The sequence below is a fragment of the Haemaphysalis longicornis genome, unplaced genomic scaffold (genome assembly GCF_048455015.1).
Source record: "Haemaphysalis longicornis isolate Haplotype H1 unplaced genomic scaffold, Haemaphysalis longicornis Haplotype H1 scaffold_7, whole genome shotgun sequence".
In the NCBI taxonomy this organism is placed as follows: domain Eukaryota; kingdom Metazoa; phylum Arthropoda; class Arachnida; order Ixodida; family Ixodidae; genus Haemaphysalis; species Haemaphysalis longicornis.
The window spans coordinates 91,289,994-91,309,312 of record NW_027526422.1 but is presented as its reverse complement, the minus strand read 5'-3'; the positions used below and the strand labels follow the sequence as shown (position 1 = coordinate 91,309,312).

Here is a 19,319-nt window from a genome sequence, read left to right as displayed (position 1 = left end):
ACACCCGCAAGAGCGGCCAAGACGCGCGCAGAACCGCCTCCCCGGGTAGCTCTTGTTGGCGTTAGAGCGCTCTACCAAGACGCAGCTGTTTTTTTTAAGTGCCCTAAACATGCAGTTAGCTTACAGACGTCACTATAACAAGTTGTTTAGTGCGCGGAAAGGCAAAGAGAAGCGAAAGAGAACCGAAACACTGCATGACCACCTATCAGCCACGCAGCGCGAATCCCGCTAACGCCGCGGAGAAGCGGCGGCAGGCGGCGCAGCGATCGCGAATCTCGAGGCGTATAGCGAAGCTGCAGAAGTTTTTTATACGCGAGCACTGAAGGACACACCACCACGCACTTGTACGACAAGTTTGGAATTGTTTATTTGCATGTTCCGTCGTTGCTGTGCACTGTGCTAGCAGTAGTCATCGTCATATGCATCGATATCGTCATGTTCCTCATGCAAGCATTACATGCGCGGTAGCACTTAACAAGCTGGAGGCTTTTTAGTTATTCATTTATTTATTTGCTTAAGGCATTGCGCGAGCTGCGGACTCGGCGGTCGCCGCGAGGCACGCGCTCATGAATGCTCGGCATTTTCTTGGTATTTTTTCCTGCAACTGTGAACTTACGGCTTGTACAACAGCTCCGCTTTTACAAAAAAAAAGAAGAAAGAACACCCTGCTGGATACACCTTTGCCCAGCGCGCTTCCGCAAAAGCCGGTAGCCCGGTGAACCCGCGCCGCAAATGAACCCCCCTCATCCGTCTGGAATTCAACGCGACGTGGTGAACAAGGTGGCGTTGTCCCCGCGATTCTCACTGGGGGTCAGCGGCAGCGGATCGGCTGCGGCAGCGGAGGTGACGGCGCGGAAGACGAAAACGCTAAGTTTTTGATTTTTTTTCGTTCCTTCGTTTGTGATAATGTTGCAGAAGTAGGACGCGACTTAAGTAATAGAGGTTAGCAGGTAAAAGAGCAGTTAGCGTGAGTTAACAGGAATATAAATGTAACGAGTAGTAAAGCCACGTGGTAGCAGTTAGTGCTTTTTTTTTCTGGTTGTGTTTTGGCGCAGCGAGAGGGATGTTTTGAGGATTAGGAGCAACGTGGGTGACAGCACAGGGGCGACGCGACAGGCTTTTTGGTGTTCGAGTGGAAAAAAAAAACAATTCTAAGCGGGCTTTGTTTGAGTGACGGGGCGACTTAAGCCTAGGGGTTGGCCGAACGATGGCCCCGAGGACGAGAAAGGGCACTGGGGACGAGGACCAGGTGCAGTGCCAAGAGTGCCTGCGCTGGTGCTACTTGGGAGAGACCGAGTTTGAGCGTGTGGCCGACGCTAAGAAGGCGCCCTTCGAATGTAGGCCTTGCGAGCGGGCAAGACAGGGCTTCGAACGCCTCGAGAAGCAGCTGAATGCGAGGGTGAAGGAGCTGGAGGGGTACCTCAGGGAAGAAAGGGAAGCGCGGGGGGTTCTCGAGGCGCGAGTGACCGAGCTTGACAAGGCGGGGCAGGCGAAGACCGCCCAGTTGGTGCGCACGATGGCCGAGCTGGGCGAAGCGCGAGAAAGGCAGGCCCAGTTGGAAAAGCGGGTGGAAGAGCTCGTCACTCCGGCGGTAGGAGATGACGTGAGTGCGCGGCATCAGCACGATGAGCGGCACGCCGGCAAGAAAGCAGAGCCACAGGGAGCGACTGATGCTGCTCGCAAGAGCGGTGTCCGTCAACGCCGAGCGGACTCGGGTCGCAAAGAAAGCACCGAGGCTTCGCCGGAAAGTGGTGGATCGCCAGCCAGGTCGTTTGCTGCCGTGGTCAACCACAGTAGCCCCCGAAAACCTGCAAAAGGGCCGGTTAAAGGCGAGAGGAGGCGCCAAGTCATAGTTGTCGGCGACTCCAACATGGCCAGGGTGGGAGAGGTGATTAAGGGGAGGGTGGGAGGCGACGAACGTGTGAAGGTGAGTAAGCTTCCCGGAAAAAGAGTCGGGGAAGTAATACAACAGGCAAAGGGGCAACTGTGGGATAGAATGGAGGACCGCAGCTTGGTAGTGATAATGGGGGGTGTGAACGATGTGTTGCAGGGACGCGGGGGAGGGTTCGCAAAGCAGATTGCGAAGGGGGTCACCGAGCTGAGGGCGGTCTCGGAGGATGTGCAGATTGCGGTTTGCACGGTGCCGGAGGTGCAGAAACGAGGGGTCCACGTAGAAAGGGCGGTGGTTGCGGCAAACAGGGAGCTTTGGACCCTGGGTAAAACGATGAAGTTTGAGGTGGTCAACCTGAACCGGGACCTGGTCCGTGCGGGCCGCAACGGGGCGTTTGTGTTCGACGGCATACACTTCAGTGGCCGTCTAGCTGAGCCTGTAGGGCACCGACTGGCAGCCCGCGCAGTGGCTTTTTTAGGGGGGCCCCGAACGTTCAAGAAGAAGGCGGACTGAGTGGAGGCGGTAGCGAAGGACAGGAGGGAGGGGGCACTGATGCATGGCGGCGGAAACGTAAAGCAAAGAAAAGGAAAATAAACCGTGGGACTAAAATTAGTTATATAAACATGCAAGGCGGCCGCAAGCGGGAAAAATGGATTGAGATACAAACCCAACTCGAGAAAGAAGAAATTGACGTGTACGCCCTGACTGAAACCCACCTGAGAGATATGGAGGAGCCACCAGTGATGGATGACTACGTATGGGTGGGGTGCAACAGGGCAGCGGGAGAGAGGAAAGGTGGGGGCGTGGGCATGTTGATTAGGCGAGGAGGGAATTGGCAAAGGGAGAATCAGGGCTGTAAGGAGCACTTATGGGTTTGTGGAACGGTGGGTGGAAAAAAGACACGGCTGGGAGTGGCCTATCTGTGGACAGGGAATGACGCCAGAGAACAAAATAAAGAGTTGGTGGACTGCCTCAGGAAGGACATAAAGAAATTTAAAGAATCCGGCGAGGTGATATTAGTAGGCGACTTAAATGCCCACATTGAGGATCTAGATGGATATACGGACTATAACGGCTCGATGGTTCTAGATATGTGTGAAGAACAGCAACTAGTAATAGTTAACCGGGAGCATAAATGCGACGGGCAGATAACGTGGCAAAGCGGCAATAGACAGTCTTGCATAGACTACGGCCTGGTCTCGGAGCACACGTACGAGCGGTTAAACCAAATGACGATAGATGAAGAAGGAGAAAACAGCCTGGGCAGCGACCACAGGCGTATAATCCTGAAATTTGACAGTGGAAGGGCTAGGCAGGAAACACCGGAGGTTGGGCTCCCGAAATTGAGCGAAAAGCAGGTAGCAGACATTGTCAATAGCATCGAAAGAGAATTAGAGGCCGAGCCCACGAAGGTGTGGGAATATGACGAGGTTGTGAGTTGTATACAGAAGGAAATATATAACGTAAGGAAACAAAACCGCTGGAGGGGTAAAAGGAAACCACAAAGCTGGTGGGACAAGGAAATTAAACTGGCTATTGAAGAGCGACAACGGGCTTCTAGATTGCACAGAAAGGCAAAACAAATGGGATATCAGGATGAAGAGGTGCAGTTACGGTGGAGCCGGTACCGAGAAAAGAAATTTGAGGTGCAAAAACTAGTACAAGCAAAGATTAAAACTGCGAGTGAGAAATGGGTATCAGGTATACGTAGGAAGGATAAGAGCGCCCCCCAAAAATTTTGGAATCATTTAAAAGCATTGGGAACAACGACTAAAGAGGTGCAGACTCAGATACAGGACGGGGACGGTAACGTTCTTTTGGGGGACAGCGCTTTAAAATACCTACATGGAGTCATAGCAAATACTTTCGGCCAAACACGCGAGATATCGGCTACCCGGACACATGTGGCCAATAGAAGAGCGACAGATAAAGAATTTAATATCGAATTTTTGGACTGGAAAAAGGCAGAACACAGTGTTCCCAAAAGTACGGCAACAGGACCGGATGGTATCCCAATAGAGATTATCAACCATTTGGGACCAGCGGGAAAGACGCACTTGTATAGAGCCATCGAGCGCGCTATAAAATCCGAGAGGATTCCCATGCAATGGCGCGAAAGCAGAATGAGTTTGATTTATAAAGGCAAGGGAGAGAAGGACAAGGCGAGCTCTTACAGGCCGATTACAGTCACGTCAGTGCTCTATAGATTAGCTATACAAGCCATCAAAGTCGAGTTGTTGAAGTGGGTAGAAAGTAACGGTATTTTAGGGGAACTGCAAAATGGATTTAGGCCGGGTCGACGCTTAGAAGACAATATTTTCATAATAACCCAGACCATCGAAATTTCGGCAGCACAGGGCAGACCAACATGGCTACTGTTTCTGGACATAAAGGGAGCCTATGACAACGTAGATAGGGGATTGCTGTGGCATATACTGGAAGAAGAGTGGATTGGGTCAGATTTTGTGGGGCTGCTAAGGGCAATATATGAGGATAACAAGGCGCATATTACATGGGAAGGGCGTACAGGCACAGAGCCCGTATACATTAGAAGAGGTTTAAAGCAGGGGTGCCCCCTTTCGCCATTGCTGTTCACACTGTACATTAGAGGAATGGAAAGACGATTAGAGGAGAGTGGATTAGGCTTTGACTTGTCATACCGAAGCAATGGAGAGTTGGTGGAGCAACGGATTCCGGGATTGATGTACGCGGACGATATAGTGTTGCTGGCAGATAATGCGGAAGACCTTCAAAAATTGGCCGACATTTGTGGTGATGAGGCAACGTACCTAGACCTACATTTTAACCCACAGAAATCTGCAGTCATGGTGTTCAACGAGGAAGATCATACAGCACCAATAAGAATTCAACAGGAGGCCATACCATTAGTAAATAAGTACAAATACTTGGGGATCTGGCTTAATGACGGAAAAAGCTACCTGAATGCCCATGAAGAACACCTCAAACTGAAAGGGAGACGAAATGCAGCAGTAATGAAACATAGAGCACTTTGGGGTTACAATAAGTACGAGGTAGTGCGAGGCATCTGGAAAGGGGTAATGGTGCCAGCGCTCACGTTCTCTAATGCCGTATTATGCCTAAAGTCCGATATCCTGTCGGGACTGGAGGTTAACCAAAAGGCAGTCGGCAGATTAGCACTGGGAGCTCACAGTAAGACTACAAATGAGGCGGTACAAGGCGATATGGGTTGGGCTTCATTTGAGGCGAGGGAAGCGCAAAGTAAGATACGTTTTGAGGAGCGGCTTAGACATTTAGATGAGAAGAACTGGGCAGCCAGAGTGCACAGGTACGTGTACCTTAAAAGTGTGGACACCCAATGGCGGAAGAGGACGCGAAAGCTGGCGACTAAATATACCTTGACCGCGGCAAATAAACAAGGGGGGGGTGGGGCAGTTAAAAAGCAAGTGAAGGAAACAGAGACGCTCATGTGGAAAGAGAGGATGGAAAAGAAGGGATCGCTGGGAATCTACAAAGCAAGCAAAAAAGAGATCCGGAAAGAGAACTTTTATGACAACAATAAAGGTAGTGCGTTGCTCTTTGAGGCGCGGGCTGGCTGCTTGAGAACTCGAACTTACATGAGCAAATATTCGTCCCAGGATGAGACATGTGTTGTATGTGGCAGGGATAAAGAAACAATCGACCACATAGTAATAGGATGCCAAAAGATTCAGCCGGATAGAATTGGGGGAAACGTCCTACTTCCTGAGGCACTGGGCTTCGCAATAGATGGAAACATTAACTGGTCAGCAGTAGGTATTACTAAGCAGCGGCTAGAGTATTGGTGGAAAAAAAGCAGGGAAGTCGATAAAATAACATCGCAGCCAGGGGTAGCGGCAGGGCAGAAGTAAAAAGAAATCCGAGTTGAGGGACTAAATTTAAATTCAAACTACTTAGATAGGCTAGATGGCGCACGCCATCACCCCGATTCAAAGGGGAGGCCTTTAATCATCATCATCATCATCAACGGTTTATTTCTGTGACTCCTGCGCGGGCGCTGCGCGGTAGCGCGCGCGCCAGAAACGGTACCCTCCCTGTTGTGTGACGGTACGTCGCAAACAGGCCTCTCAAGCTTGGACGTTCCCTGTCTTCCCTATAGGCGGCGTAAAAATCGACGCCCTACGTGACCAACCTTGACCAACCTAAAGCGCTGTTTTCGACCATCAAGCCCACCAGACGGCGCAGGCAAAATGTTACTTTTGGTATAGAATACAAAACATTCATTCCGTGACTCAAAGAGCCCACACAGTTCGCTTACAATGTGTTATTTAAAAATACTATTAACAAGTTCCGCATCAAACATCCGTTGAGCAAAAATGGACGCAACTTTTTACGAACAGCCGACTGGTGCACCACCTCGTTTCTGAATTCGCAACCACAAAGCCGCCAATTCAAATTGAAACCGCTGCAACGGCCGACCGTTTCAATGTGCGCGGAGCACCGGTTTCGTGACTGTTATTGCTGTTATGTGCTTTTGCGTCCATCAGTTGTTGAGAGGACTGGCAAAACACGGGAATTGAGTGCTTGTGGAATGACAAATGTGGGAAATTCCGCATCGGAAGGCAGCTGTCGAGGCCAGAATATTCGATTCTTCCAACAGAAGGTGAGTGTTATGCACTCCGCTAGAAAGACGGTGCAAAGGAAACCGTTGTCGCCGTCAATACTTCATTTGTGCCCTTCGTTCGAAATCTTAGCGCAAGTGAACGAGTTGTTATGGCAAAAAAAAAAAAAAATGTTGTCACGAAAGCGACGTACAATTGCAGCGATCGAAATGAAATGATGTCCTGGCCTCTGTAAACTTGCGGATGTCAATAAACGATTTGTTCTCACTTGCTGCTCACTGTGGTCTGTGCCAGTCGAGGCCATCTGGTCACCTGGCGTAACATCACTTCACTAGCGCGGCGCAAGTAAACACGCGACCAGCGTGCCAGCCAGGAGCCAGCAGGAGCAGCCACGGCCGGACTCGACGCCCCTTTCGCGCGCGGGAGGAGGAGAGTCGAGTCCGGCCGTGGAGCAGCGAGCCGCCGGCCGCCGTGCGAGGGCAGCCATGTTATTAAGGAGCTCAAGCGGCCTGTGCAAAAAGCATCCGCCATGTTTACAAAGCCGTGTTTACAGCGCCATCAAGCGGGCGTACTGGGTAGTTCACGACGCCGCCACTACGCTTTTTCTGGCACTACAGGCAAAGCTAGACCTTTGCTTCTCTAAAATCCTCCCTGTTCTGTGTCGCAAAGCTTAGCGCATAGCGGTTGGCGCTCCGCGCGCTTGGAGAGGGGAGCTCGGCTCTTCATCGCCGCTATCGCCACCTGCTGATGCCCGAATCGTTCACCCAACGCGCATGCCAAGCGCATGCTGTGGAACCGCGCACCGTACTCGTACCATCTCGTACCTTGTAGGACGTCGCCTTGTCGCATGGATGTCGACGGCTGCCTGCAAGACTGTCGTCAGCGCGTTTTTCGTTGTTTTGACCCTTCCTTTGCGTCCTTAATCGAATCACCTCGCCGGGCTTTTCAAGGGATTTCCTGTCGCATCGACGTCCCCGTCGACGAGCCTTGAGAGGAGTTGGGCGGCGTAATCAGCCGACGACGTCCAAGGTAACGTGAGACCGTTTCCTCTCTTGATTCTTTAAATACCCATCTGTCATTTTGAGCCTTGGGCGCGAAGCGCCTATTCCGTTGTTCGATCGGGTTTCTGTAGCTGTGTAAATCGGGGAAACAGTTGGATTATGTCTTTTCGGGCCGCGCTGAGAAGTTCGCCGTATCGCGCGCTCCGACGGTTGTTGACACCGCGATTACGACGGTCACTTTCGGATTCGGCGACGCGGTACTCGGCCCGTTGTTCTCGCGCTATATTTAGCCGCGGCTCTCTTCATGTCTGCTCCGTGTCGTTTCAGGCCGACGGCGATGGAGGCCAGGATTAAAGAGGTCCTGAAGACGACGAAGCTCCGCGCCACCGGGCGCGGAGGCAGCGGATGTATCAACGAAGGCGAAGCGTACGAGACGGATAGCGGCGAAGTGTTCATCAAGAGGAACCCGAAACCGGCGGTGAGTCACTGCGAGCGAAACATGGTTCTGCGGCAGCCGCCTGTATGCCTGAAGTTTGTGCCTTTTCACGCCAGGCTCGGACCATGTTCGACGGAGAGTTTGCGGCCTTGACGGCTATACTGAACACCGAGACCGTCAAAGTTCCCAAACCAATCGCTGTGAGTGTATGCACGCCACTGCGTGCTGTGGCAGTGCCATTTCTTTTTCATCTTTCTCAAGCAAAATATGCATATATAGCATGCACAACAGTACGCGTAAAATGCGCACTAGATGGAATTAAACAATCTTCCCCTACTCGTTTCCTTCTAATATTCAGTCTGGCGGCAGCCAAGGTGACATTACATGTACCCAGCTATTTCCTTTTTATTTGCAGTGACCTTGTTTAAACATTTAGTTAGATGCATGTGCGTCATTACAAAGAGGGGAACAGCGCAACACGGACGAAACACAAAGTGACAACCACAAACGCAGTTTCAACTGTTTCAGTACTCGTGGTTGTCACTTTCTTCTTGTGTTTCGACTGTGTTGCACTGTTCCCCTTTGTAATTATGTACTAACTCGCGCAAGCCTTAACCATTGCAATGTGAGTCATGTTTTGGCTTAAATATACCTTGGATCGTAATCACCGTACAGCTTTTTAGGTTAACATCTGCAAACGCTCAAACATCAAAACAAGTACAGCGTTGCCAAAACACGTTTGTTTACTTACGTCATGCACGTTAAAGTAAAACGGTTGTTCTTGCTAATTTTTCGGCGATGCCATTACACAGCCGCAGGCGTTAAATCTTTTGTTTCTACACGTAGACAGCCCTGCCAAAAACACACTCGGGATGAGTGATCCGAAAAGTGCCTCCTACGCTTCTCCCCCGGCCCCTATTCTAAATTTACACGTATGCCAAAACGCCCCTCACGGCTCCACACTGATTTACGTGCCGAGCCCGTCTGCCTGTTATACATCTGTTAACTACTGCGCCAGTCCATCAATGTCTCGGTAAAACTTGGAAGGGGGGAGGCCGCTCTCTCTTAAGGCCCGTTTACACTTGCGACTGGAGCGATAAAAGCGGCGTGATTTCTGTCGCTCGAGTCACCCGACATTGTCGCGGTGACATTACTCAAGTTGCTTTTGTCGATTGTTCTCAACCAGTTTTGGTCACTGCGACAAGAGCGACTTGAGCAATGCGAGGCAACTAAAGCGACAGAAATAACGTCGCTTTTGTCGCAAGAGTGAACCGGCCTTTAATCGTCAGTGGCAACGCTTACGGTCACGCAGGTTGTTGACAACCCTTCCGGCGGTGCGGCCCTGGTCATGGAGAGCGTGCGCATGCGTCCGCTAAACCGCCACTCTAAGCTGCTGGGCGAGCAGTTGGCAAGGTGCCCGACACCCGTTGCGGCCTGCATGATGGCACGTGACTAATTGGCGCCTCCCGCTGTGCCTGTCACATGTCCTTGCAGCCTGCACCTGCACAACGCTCGCAAGCGGGGTGACGGCGGGGGAGGCTCGGTGCACGGCTCGCAGAACGAGTCTGAGTACGAGGACCGTTTTGGCTTTGGGACCACCACCTGTTGCGGGTACCTGCCCCTGGACAACAGCTGGCACAATGACTGGGTGGTAAGCTCGCGCATGCGGTGTTCCGGTTCTCCTGCTTTTAGGGGCTGGGGCTGTTAGCGTCTCATGTCATCGTTGGAATTGTCATCTCATGTAGTCACAGTACTAAAACACCGGGAAACTCGTTTATGCCTCGGGCTAGAACGTAAAGCACTAGAATGTAACGCGCACTAAAAAAAAACACCAGGACACTCATTTACGCCTCACGCTAGAGAGCTTCATGCTGCGAAGACAAGAGACTTTTACAGCAAAGCTGTATACCTCTACTCCCCAACGGTTTCATCTCCGTTGGCAAAAACGCCAAGGCACCAAGAATACACTTACACACTGCATGTTTCGCCCCTCCCCAGATTTCACGTTAGTGGAGATGGTCTGGGACTTTTACTGGGCAGAGTGACTTAGCAAGTGTGGTCGTAATGCGTGTCTGCGAAGTGCGGGGTTTTGCAACATTTGGTGCACGGGTAAGGAGGCCCAAGTGTGGCAAAGTTATCTAGATTCGGCTGCTCTGATGCGGAATAAAATAAGTGTTTCTTTAGTGCACTGAGTTTTTCATGCACTAAACTTCAATGTGGTGCCTTTTCCACTTTATTAAGACGAAATTTCGTAGGTGTTTCGAGGAACGTAAAAAAATGACCACAGCCGTGTACTCAATAGCCGAGGAAATGGTTGGGGTGCAAATCATTTTGTCTAACTTCCAGGCCTGCACAGAGGCATGAATGGGTCGTGGAGGTTAGTTCGAGAGAGAGAGAGGAATTTTATTGAAATGAAAAAACACAGAAAGGTCGGCCTGATGGTAGTATATCTGGCCAGCTATTCTGTGTGGGGGAAGGGAAAGGGGAGGAAAGAGCTAGCACTTAATAATGGAGATTGGCAGAGTGTGAATCAACGAGTTTTCACTGCAACAGCTTTGGTTCGCTGTCAGGGCCGTTGTCCATCGTGCCCGTACAAGGGGTGTGTGTGCGTGTGTGGGTGCAGGAGTTCTACTGCCGGCAGCGCATCGACCCCCAGGTGCGGATGGCGCAAGAGAAGTACCACGACCGGGAGGCCGCCGAGCTGTGGTCGGTGCTGGTGAACAAGGTGCCGTCCTTCTTCGAAGGGCTGGAGATCACGCCCGCCTTGCTGCACGGCGACCTCTGGGGCGGCAACGTGGCTGAGTATGAGGACGGGCCCAGTGCGTGCGTCTCCTGCAGAGACTTTTCACATTGTTGCTCTGTCCTCCTGCGTGCCCAACTGCATGCGTAGACTTGTTTCTCGCGTAGGCCTATTCATGTGGAAAGGCGTTAAGGGGAGCCTATTAATATACCCCTAAAAGGGAGGAGGAATGAATCTCTGTTCTCCCTAATTTGCAGCTTCAGTGCATGAAAAGAAGGACACAGGGCCAAGTGCTACTTTCAACTGAATTTTATTGAACGAGGGGGAAATATATATATATGAAAAGACAGCTCAAGAGATACACATAGGATTAGAATTGCACAAAAGATTACAATAAGGGACCAACTTGGTGCTGCCCCAGACGTCTCAGTTACTACCATGACAGGTTCTTTGTTAGGAACGCTGCTGCTGCTTCCGACAGGGCTATCAATATTGCACTGACACATTCAAAATCACCTAGTTGCATTTCATGATTCATGATTCGGATAAACGCACGCGACAGATAGTGGAGATGGCTGAATGGTGTGGGGCGACACCAAGTTGGTCCCTTATTCCAGTCTTTTGTGTAATTCTAATTGTTTGTGTATCTCTTGACAGCTGTCTTTTCAGTCATTTATATTCACCCTCTTTCAATAAAATTCAGTTGGAAGTAGCACTCGGCCCTGTCTTCTTTGTCCATGTTCTTTTTTTGTGTGCTGAAGCTGCAAATTAGGGAATACCAACTAGCCTGAACCCAAGCTCTTCTCCATTTTTTTCTCTTAACCTCTTCGCATTTTTCAAAAATGTCGGTTGCTTTTTGGTGGAGACGAAAAACAAAAGTGCCCATGGGTCAAGATTTCACTGCATATGTTCGACGCAATAAGTCCAAAAAATTTGAAAATATTTGAACAATGGTGTTTGACCTCTCTCATCACTCCCATCATTGAGTGGAAATGGTGGCTCTTTCTTTTGCTGACAAGTTTCTTTTCACTACCTGGATGGCTGCTGTGAAAACTTTTATTAAAAGGTGTAGACTGCTTCAAGTGAAGTGTGTAAACTAACAGCCTGCCCTCCTACATTGCCTTTTTGCAGTCATCTTTGACCCGGCGTCGTACTATGGCCACTCAGAGTTTGAGCTGTCCATAGCCAAGTTGTTTGGGGGCTTCGATGGCAACTTCTACTCGGCCTACTTCAACATCATACCCAAGTCACCGGGCTTCGAAAAGAGGCTCGACCTTTACCACCTCTTTCACTACCTCAACCACTGGTAAGTCTCACTCTCCCTGAAGCAGAATGCGACACTAGTGCCATTCCAAATGTGCTTCACAAAAAGGCACCAAACTCGTTTGCAAGTGACGATTGAGTGCTGTCTGCAACTCTTGCATAATTTACATTGTGGATGCAGGGAATGTCTTAAATTTAGATAAGAGTGGCAGAATCTCAGTAACACAAAATTGCGTCCTTTTCGACACAATAGTATACTTCCACAGAATGACTTGTAATTCTTGGGCGATTTAAAAATGTGCCTCATTCAAATCTTTGTTCCTAGCCTGGCAGACCGAGAAAAAAGTTCCGCTTCATTAAAGCGTGATGCGGGCTAGTTGGTATTTCATGGCAAGATTTAGGTTAAGTGCCAACAACAACTCAGGAAAATAAGATACATACGGAAACCTCTGTCCTGCCTATCTTATTTTCGTGAAATTGTGGTCAGCGCTTAAACCTTAATCTTGCGATTAGTTTTAGATATTCGGTATAGCTTTGGTTCTGCTACTACCGGAGTTGCTCTAATTAGTGCGTTTGTCGTGCAGGAACCACTTTGGTGGGGGCTACCGGAGCTCTTCACTGTCCACAATGAGACGTCTTCTCAAGTGAAGTGCGTACTGTGGGGGAAAAAAAAAAAAAAAGCCAGGCCCTGTTCGATGTCTGTTGACCCACCAAGCAGCACCACATGTACTCTTGTTAATTGTTGCTGCCAGTGAGCATGGCAGTGTTGTTGGTCCCTGCCGTACCGCCGTTTGTGGACATTATTACCGTTGTCTTTCCGGCAAATTCAACCTGGTGGCTGCTGGGAAGAACAGTGTTGTAGTTGTGCTTAAATGAAGGACATGCTGAGAAAGCCTGGATTGAACTAAGAAGGAAGATGTCCTTTTCCTTAACAACGTGACGTCCTCATTGACTTCTGTGTGGCAGTGGGCATTACCGTATACACGATTACAGGTTGAAAGCTTGACACGCTGTCATGCGCCCACGGAAAGAAAGTCAGTCATTCCAAGAGCTCTGGTCAGCAGCAGATGCTGATGAGGCTTTTTTAGGTGCCAGTCATCGCTGTTTTGGCCAAGAGTTCTCTTAAACCTGATTCCCCCTTGGATTACTTTCGATCTCCCCACAAAATATGTCACATAGCCACGGCACCTTTGCTGTAATGTATCGCACAAGTTACAGGAACAGGTTTGCAGCTTTGGGGTGATATAACTGTACTCTGTTTTGACCTTCTGTCCTTTATTTTTCAACTCTTGCAGGATTTTCGTTTTTATGCACTTGTTTCGGTGCCTTGCCAGGCACTCTGTATGTTGCAAACTTTCCATTGTGGTGTACAACTTGTAGGGTGCGAAGTGTGGTTTAGAAGAGCAAGCCTTTATGCCACTGAAATAACAAACACCACTAGCTGCAAGGAACAAAAATACTGCGGCCTTTGTCAACATCTATGAAATTATTACCACATGGTATAAAAGAAATGGTGGGCCAGTTTGCTTTTTATTGTGACCAAGTCCCTTGCAAGAAATAATTTCATAAAATAATCTTAATTAATCCCGAGCTCCTCATAATGGCACGCCTCATTGCCCAGGTGTTGCTTTGGCGCATTAAACCCCACAATCAATCAATCAATAACATTATTCTAACTTGAGTTATGAACAGAATTTATTGATGTGGTCACTGTATCAAGCACAACACTTCTGAATACTACAAGGAGACGCGTAATACTCGTTACGTCAATATCTAAAGAGGAAATTGCATCAGAACTGTTTACAGCCATTGTTTCCTGGCGCGACGTCTGGTGTCTGGTTTTAACTATGTCCGAATATGACCCATGTACACTGTATGAGAGAGAGCTTGAGTTTGTGTTCTCAGCTCTGCCAATTTTTGTGTCAACGTACTACTACTCGGAAGAACTCGACATAGGTGTACTACTATTTTGTTTAGTGTCCAAAGCCACACAAAACTTGCTTACCACCAACAATTTGGCACGTACGACAGACTGTTTGAACATCCCTCAAGGGTCACAGAGTTAATTGGCATTGCAGGCTACACTACGATGTAGGTGGCAAGGTTTGCATCGCTCTTGCAGTTTATGCACTGCTGAGAATTTTTTTCGCGGAACCAGTATCTTTGCATGCTGCAGCTGTTGTGCCCATAACCTAAACTTTAGAAGTGCTCGGGAATGACACCTCTACCGCGGCTTTAAAATGAGCACCAAGCATGTGGTACTTGGGCTGTATGCCACCGTGGAAACCATTAGACTGTCAACAGTTGTAGTCTAAGTTTATTGAAGTCATGTAATTTGATATTGTTATTTGTTTACCGCAGAACCATGACTGTGGAATACTCGAGACATCTGTGCTGTAATATGTGACACTTTTGTTTTCCTGCCACGTGATCGCGTTCTTTAAAAGACTAGGCCGATTGCGTCTTTCATTCACCGAGGTGTCTGGTGTATGTTCTATTAGGTGAAAATATCCCGTGCAGCTAGAGGGTGAAAACAAAACGTCTTACGACAGCAGTTCACATTTACAACACACTCCGTGAAGATAGCTCGGTCCCGAGCGAAAATGTCGACCTATAGCCCCGGAAATGTGTGTGCCTCATTTGAAAAGTGCTTCCTTGACTTTCTAGGAGCCAAGCTTGTGAGTGCTGCAGTGCTTGGTGAACGAGATGGGAACGTAGCACCTCTGTGAGGGTGCATGTAGTTAGTAGCGTGCGGTAAAGAGAAGGCCTGTGTGAAGTTCTTGCGAGAGTGGAAGAAGGCAGATAAGCTCCAGGGTGACATTGCAGGAGTCAGTCCGTTTTGATGGATTAGTGTTGAACCTGCCTATGCTTTGTTCTGGGAGTGCTTGGACCTTTTGCTCCAGAAAAGTGCAGCCTAGAGGTGCAATAAACGAACATCACTGTCGAAACCGAGTAGTGTGTGTTCTGTGCTGAGCTATGAAATGCCAAACTTGTGCTTATAAGCAGCGTGCTTTATATATGTTGCAATGCAACCACATATAAGTACTTGTAAGGTAGAACCAACACTGCTCTATTCGAAAGACGGCTCGCAGCTGCACGTAGTTGCCCTGTATCGAGTGCGGAGCACTTTAGGGGCCCGGCTTGTCGTCATTGCTTTTCCTGGGTCACAGTATCTAGCCACCGCAGTTACGCAGTGTCACGCATCCAAACAGAGGCTTTGAAAAGATCACCACTTCTGGTCCGGATCGAACATGAGCCCCCTCGCGTTACGAAGCTGATGTCAATCCCATTGTGCTATGTAGGCACAACACGTTACTCATATGCAAAGTGTTGGGGGTGATCTCTCCACTGCACCATTGCCAGACTGCAGATAAGTACACAATATAAAATAAGGGAAAAAAAAAATAATGAATGCACTAATTTCCTATGAAAACTCAGTCCAGTGTCTCCTTATGAGGGGTTGCAGCACCCTCTCTTGACTACTTGCGGTATCAATGCCAGGCTGGCACAGAAGCCAGTCAAGAGAGGGCGCCACAGCCCCTCCGGTGAATCGATGCTTCACACTTGGCAGCTTTCACGTCGAGTGGAACTGGTTCGATATTTGTGGGAGCAACCTATGTGGCCTTTTCAAATAGTGCCGCCACAGGGCGAGTACTGCTTTCTCTGGGCGCAACTAGCGTCGCTAAGTAAAGGCTTTTAGCGACGCTACGTGCAACCTCTCGCTCTTCAACCTTGCAGCAGTAAAACGCTGAAGCTGTGTGCTATTCTGCGTGATGCACATTGACTGTAGTGAACACAAACGTTCAACAGTCCACGACAAAGTTATTCCATACCCAATTTAACACGGAATTTTTGAGTCACTGCAGTGATACGCTCTCTTCAGTTTTCTTTGGCCAGTTCATTTTGCTAAGGTTTTTTTTTTTCTTTTCAAAACACGACTTTAACCGAAGTCTTTCACTTGTGCATTAGAGAGAGAGAGAAACTTTTATTCTGTTGAGCCAATTGCGGGACTCCACAGCACTGACAAAAGCCCATGTTAGGCCAGGTACTAGCCTTCTTGCCCACACTTTCTAATAGGGCAAAACTAGTGCTACACCTTTTTAATCGCCACCCGCTCAGTAGTCGCATTGTTGCAGCGGCGAATGTGCCTCACAGTGAGCCTCTTTCACTTTATGTTAATCACTACAGTATATGTAGGTAGTCTTTGTCAGAATTTTTTAGGCAATGCCAAAAGCGCATACGCCACAAAAACATCAAAGTACAAAATTACCCTTCAAGCGGGGTTGAAACATTTCATGCCAAAAAGAAAGAGAAGACACCTTTCTTATAAAATATTTCAGTACGTTAAATGTTAAGCTTGTGCTTTGATTTCTTTGTGGCCAGAAATCTTAGGCATGGCATAGAAAATTTTGACAAAGACTGTACATATTTTGCAAGACAGCTAGTGCATGAACCTGAAACTGTATAGGAAGAATTCTTGCAGGGGTATGGAGACATAGCTTTGAAAAGCTGCCGATGTTGGGAGTCTGGGGGAATGCACGATCTATGGGACACGCAGGGCCATACAAGGATACATATGCCTCAAACGCAACTGGGTGAATTTTTTCAGCAGGTTTACAATACCAACACATTCAACTGGTTACTGGCTTAAGAGAGAACCCCTTCCGCATGGTTGTGTCCGGCTATTTCGAAATGAAACTGCTCCATCACTCCAAGAATTGTATTTTTGGGCGTTAACAGTTCGGACAGACAGATCTGCAAGGTCAGATATCTACTCAAGACTGACACTCCACTAGGGTCACATCAAGTCTTCTACGTTAGGCGTACTTTTCTTGCGTTCAAGCACAAGTTTTCACCAGAGAGCTGCACCACTAGAGGGTACACAAGCAAAGCAACCTTACCTGTTGTTTATGTCATGCCAAGGGTCTGACCAAACAATGGTGCCAACAGAGCCATGTACAGCGAAGGACCACCGATATATTTTTAGGCCACGTACCAATGGAGAGTGAAAATACAATGCAGGTAGGGCAACTGGACATACAACTTGGCCACCCAGAATTCAAGGGCAAAGGCTAGCCTTGGGGAGTTACTGATGTATCTTATTTCAGCGAGAAAAATTTGTCAGCCTGCTGCCACGAAATGTATTGCACTTGAGATGGGCAGCCTCTGCTGTCAGCTTCACACCCTAGGAAGTCTTAGCACGGCCTAGAAACTTTTGACAGAATACATAAGCCAATCGACGCAAGCCAATCAACGTGCACTTTGTTTCAGCACGTCTCTAGTAGCATTAAAGCTACTGCAGGCAACCAACAGCGATTAGCACCACAGGACAGCAGCCATTGCTACTCCAAACCAGGGAACTGGGATTTTATTTTAACTCTTCTCTCAACTCTGGCTGGCGTTCCCTGGCGTTTCGAGACGTAGGTGGAGGAGGCCTGACGACACACTTATTTGTCGTAGCCGCCGGGAACCCAGTTCTTCTGGGGGTTGTGGAAGAGGGTGTGGTTCCCGTCACCCCACGGGTATCTCTGAAACGAGAGACAAAGGAACGAGTTGCTCAGAGCTACGAAGAGAGCGCAAGACAGGAGGGGAAACATCGCCTCCCAGGGCGTCCGGGTAACGTCACACGCTCTTGGCCTGGTTTAAGCTAGCAGCATCCGTCTCTAAAAAAAACAGCGTGGCCACAGCGATTGGTATTTCAGTATGCAACCGCGGGATTAATTGTGGCCGCTATTATTTCGTCCACCAGGTGCCGCTACCGTCTCCTTCACCATCGCAGCTACAGAGCTTTGTAGTCCCCAGAGACTTCCATTGCGATATTATCCTGCATAGCACCCGCCGTAAAAGGCTACTTTGCAGCTTATATATCCTTGCTTCATGCTCAGAGCTGCCGTCTGTAGGCAGCAAACGTGGAGCGGTGCTAAATTCGTGCCTGTAAGCATAAGCAAACTCTTGTCAAGTTCTAATCCGTTCACTAACTGCCCAACTGCTCTGCCGACCTTACATTTACGTGCTTGACGTGTTTTGGAACAGTGCTACACTCGTTGAACAGGGCAAGGTGTCAGTACTTTGCACAAGTTCGCCCACTCAGATAACGAAGGCCTGTGTAACAGAAGAAGTTGTGTCCACAATAGCAAACAATCAAGGTAATTTAAAGCCAATGAAGGTCAAACGTGATATGAAGAAAAATGAAAGAAAAGTCAAGACGACACTGCGAGTGTATGACTGCGAGATACTCGCACCTATTAGTGTACAGAGGCCGCAAGAGAGCACTCGGTTCGTTTTGCCTGCGCTGATACAACAGTTCGAACTGCACTTGCTTTCACTAGGCTTGCACTACGTGCAGATCGGGCCGCACAGCCTCGTGCCATTTGTTCCAGTACTGCAGCCTGCGGCGTCTGAGCTACACCACTCGGCTCAGCGTTGATACAGACCAACACAGGAAGCGTCCACGACTTTTCCCGCACTGCCAGTGGGGAGGCGTAGAAGCAAACAACGGGCCGTTTCGGCCGAACCTCGGGACTCGCCAACTCTGCAGGCTAAATAGAACGGGCCCAGAGCAGCGACTTGCAGCCCGTTTCACCGCAACGAGCAACAGACAAATGTTTGAGTTTCGTTAGAGTTACTGAATCAAATGCATAGGCGGAGATAGGCCGCGAGTGGACGCTACGTGACCGTTAAAAGAGCGACTGTTTCGGATGGAATAGGAAAAAAAATAGAAAGCAGGAGACGAAATGGTGAACCTTGGAGCGGACGTGGAGGTACTCGTACGGCTTGTACTCGGGCCGGTGGTAGTGCTTCATGTGCTCTTTTTCGGTCAGGAACACGTTGAGGGCGCACAGTCCGATGGCCGGGAAGGCCACGAAGTAAGTCAGCCGCTTCCACAGCAGCACCCCGGCTGTGCACGGAAGGAAAATTGCAGAACGACACGGTCAGCAACTTCAAATGAAAGCGAGAGCGGCGCTTGCTCGAGCAAATTAACGCGGGCAGCAGCAGGTCACGCCGCTAGCTAGCCAGAGGACACGGCGGCGTCAAGCCTGGTCGCCTCCCACGAGATCGCAGCTTAAGATAACGTAACAAGAAGCGGCAAAAAGCGGATTGCGGTTGTACGCACCTTCGTGGGAAGCATGGTCGCCATGTGCCGAAAGCCTAGCAGCCGATTTAGAAAAGTTTCGAAAAAACTGCGTTACGGTTGGGCTCGCCATGATGTCCTGCTTGCCCTTTCGATCGAGCGAGCACGACTGGCTACAGACGGCTGCTGCGGCAGCTTTGGTATGGCCTGCGTCGGCTAGCCTCGGCCTGCCTCGGCCTTTCCGCACGCAGTGAACAAAAACTTACCCTGCACGTTACCTTATGTTTTGCGTATCCGAAAATTTTTACGCACAAAAAAAAACATTATTAAGCTTCT

At 49.2% G+C, this 19,319-nt stretch overlaps 2 protein-coding genes across 2 annotated transcripts; one reads left to right on the top strand and one right to left on the bottom strand.

Moving 5' to 3' along the window:
* The first annotated feature begins 7,215 nt into the window (after positions 1 to 7,215).
* LOC144146083 (ketosamine-3-kinase-like) lies at positions 7,216 to 14,859 on the top strand. Its single transcript, XM_077678019.1, has 8 exons — positions 7,216 to 7,500; positions 7,800 to 7,950; positions 8,025 to 8,108; positions 9,221 to 9,321; positions 9,403 to 9,559; positions 10,532 to 10,727; positions 11,780 to 11,954; positions 12,496 to 14,859. The coding sequence occupies exons 2-8, from the start codon at positions 7,810 to 7,812 to the stop codon at positions 12,557 to 12,559; spliced, it is 918 nt and encodes a 305-aa protein (XP_077534145.1). The 5' UTR covers positions 7,216 to 7,500; positions 7,800 to 7,809; the 3' UTR covers positions 12,560 to 14,859.
* Positions 14,860 to 17,250: 2,391 nt separating this feature from the next.
* Positions 17,251 to 19,185, bottom strand: LOC144146082 (cytochrome c oxidase subunit 6A2, mitochondrial-like). Its single transcript, XM_077678018.1, has 3 exons — positions 19,026 to 19,185; positions 18,655 to 18,809; positions 17,251 to 17,439 (listed from the first exon to the last, which is right to left on the bottom strand). Exons 1-3 carry the CDS (start codon positions 19,114 to 19,116, stop codon positions 17,359 to 17,361), a joined length of 327 nt encoding a protein of 108 aa, XP_077534144.1. The 5' UTR covers positions 19,117 to 19,185; the 3' UTR covers positions 17,251 to 17,358.
* Positions 19,186 to 19,319: the final 134 nt, after the last annotated feature.

Bases quoted from the DNA above. Each gene is read 5' to 3' on its own strand.
- LOC144146083 (XM_077678019.1), top strand. From the start codon at position 7,810: ATGGAGGCCAGGATTAAAGAGGTCCTGAAGACGACGAAGCTCCGCGCC. The intron at 9,560-10,531 runs GTAAGCTCGCGC...GTGTGGGTGCAG, and splicing joins GCTGGCACAATGACTGGGTG to GAGTTCTACTGCCGGCAGCG. The intron at 10,728-11,779 runs GTGCGTGCGTCT...GCCTTTTTGCAG, and splicing joins TGAGTATGAGGACGGGCCCA to TCATCTTTGACCCGGCGTCG.
- LOC144146082 (XM_077678018.1), bottom strand. From the start codon at position 19,116: ATGGCGAGCCCAACCGTAACGCAGTTTTTTCGAAACTTTTCTAAATCG. The intron at 18,810-19,025 runs GTGCGTACAACC...TTCCGTGCACAG, and splicing joins CGACCATGCTTCCCACGAAG to CCGGGGTGCTGCTGTGGAAG. The intron at 17,440-18,654 runs GTTCACCATTTC...CTCTCGTTTCAG, and splicing joins ACCTCCACGTCCGCTCCAAG to AGATACCCGTGGGGTGACGG.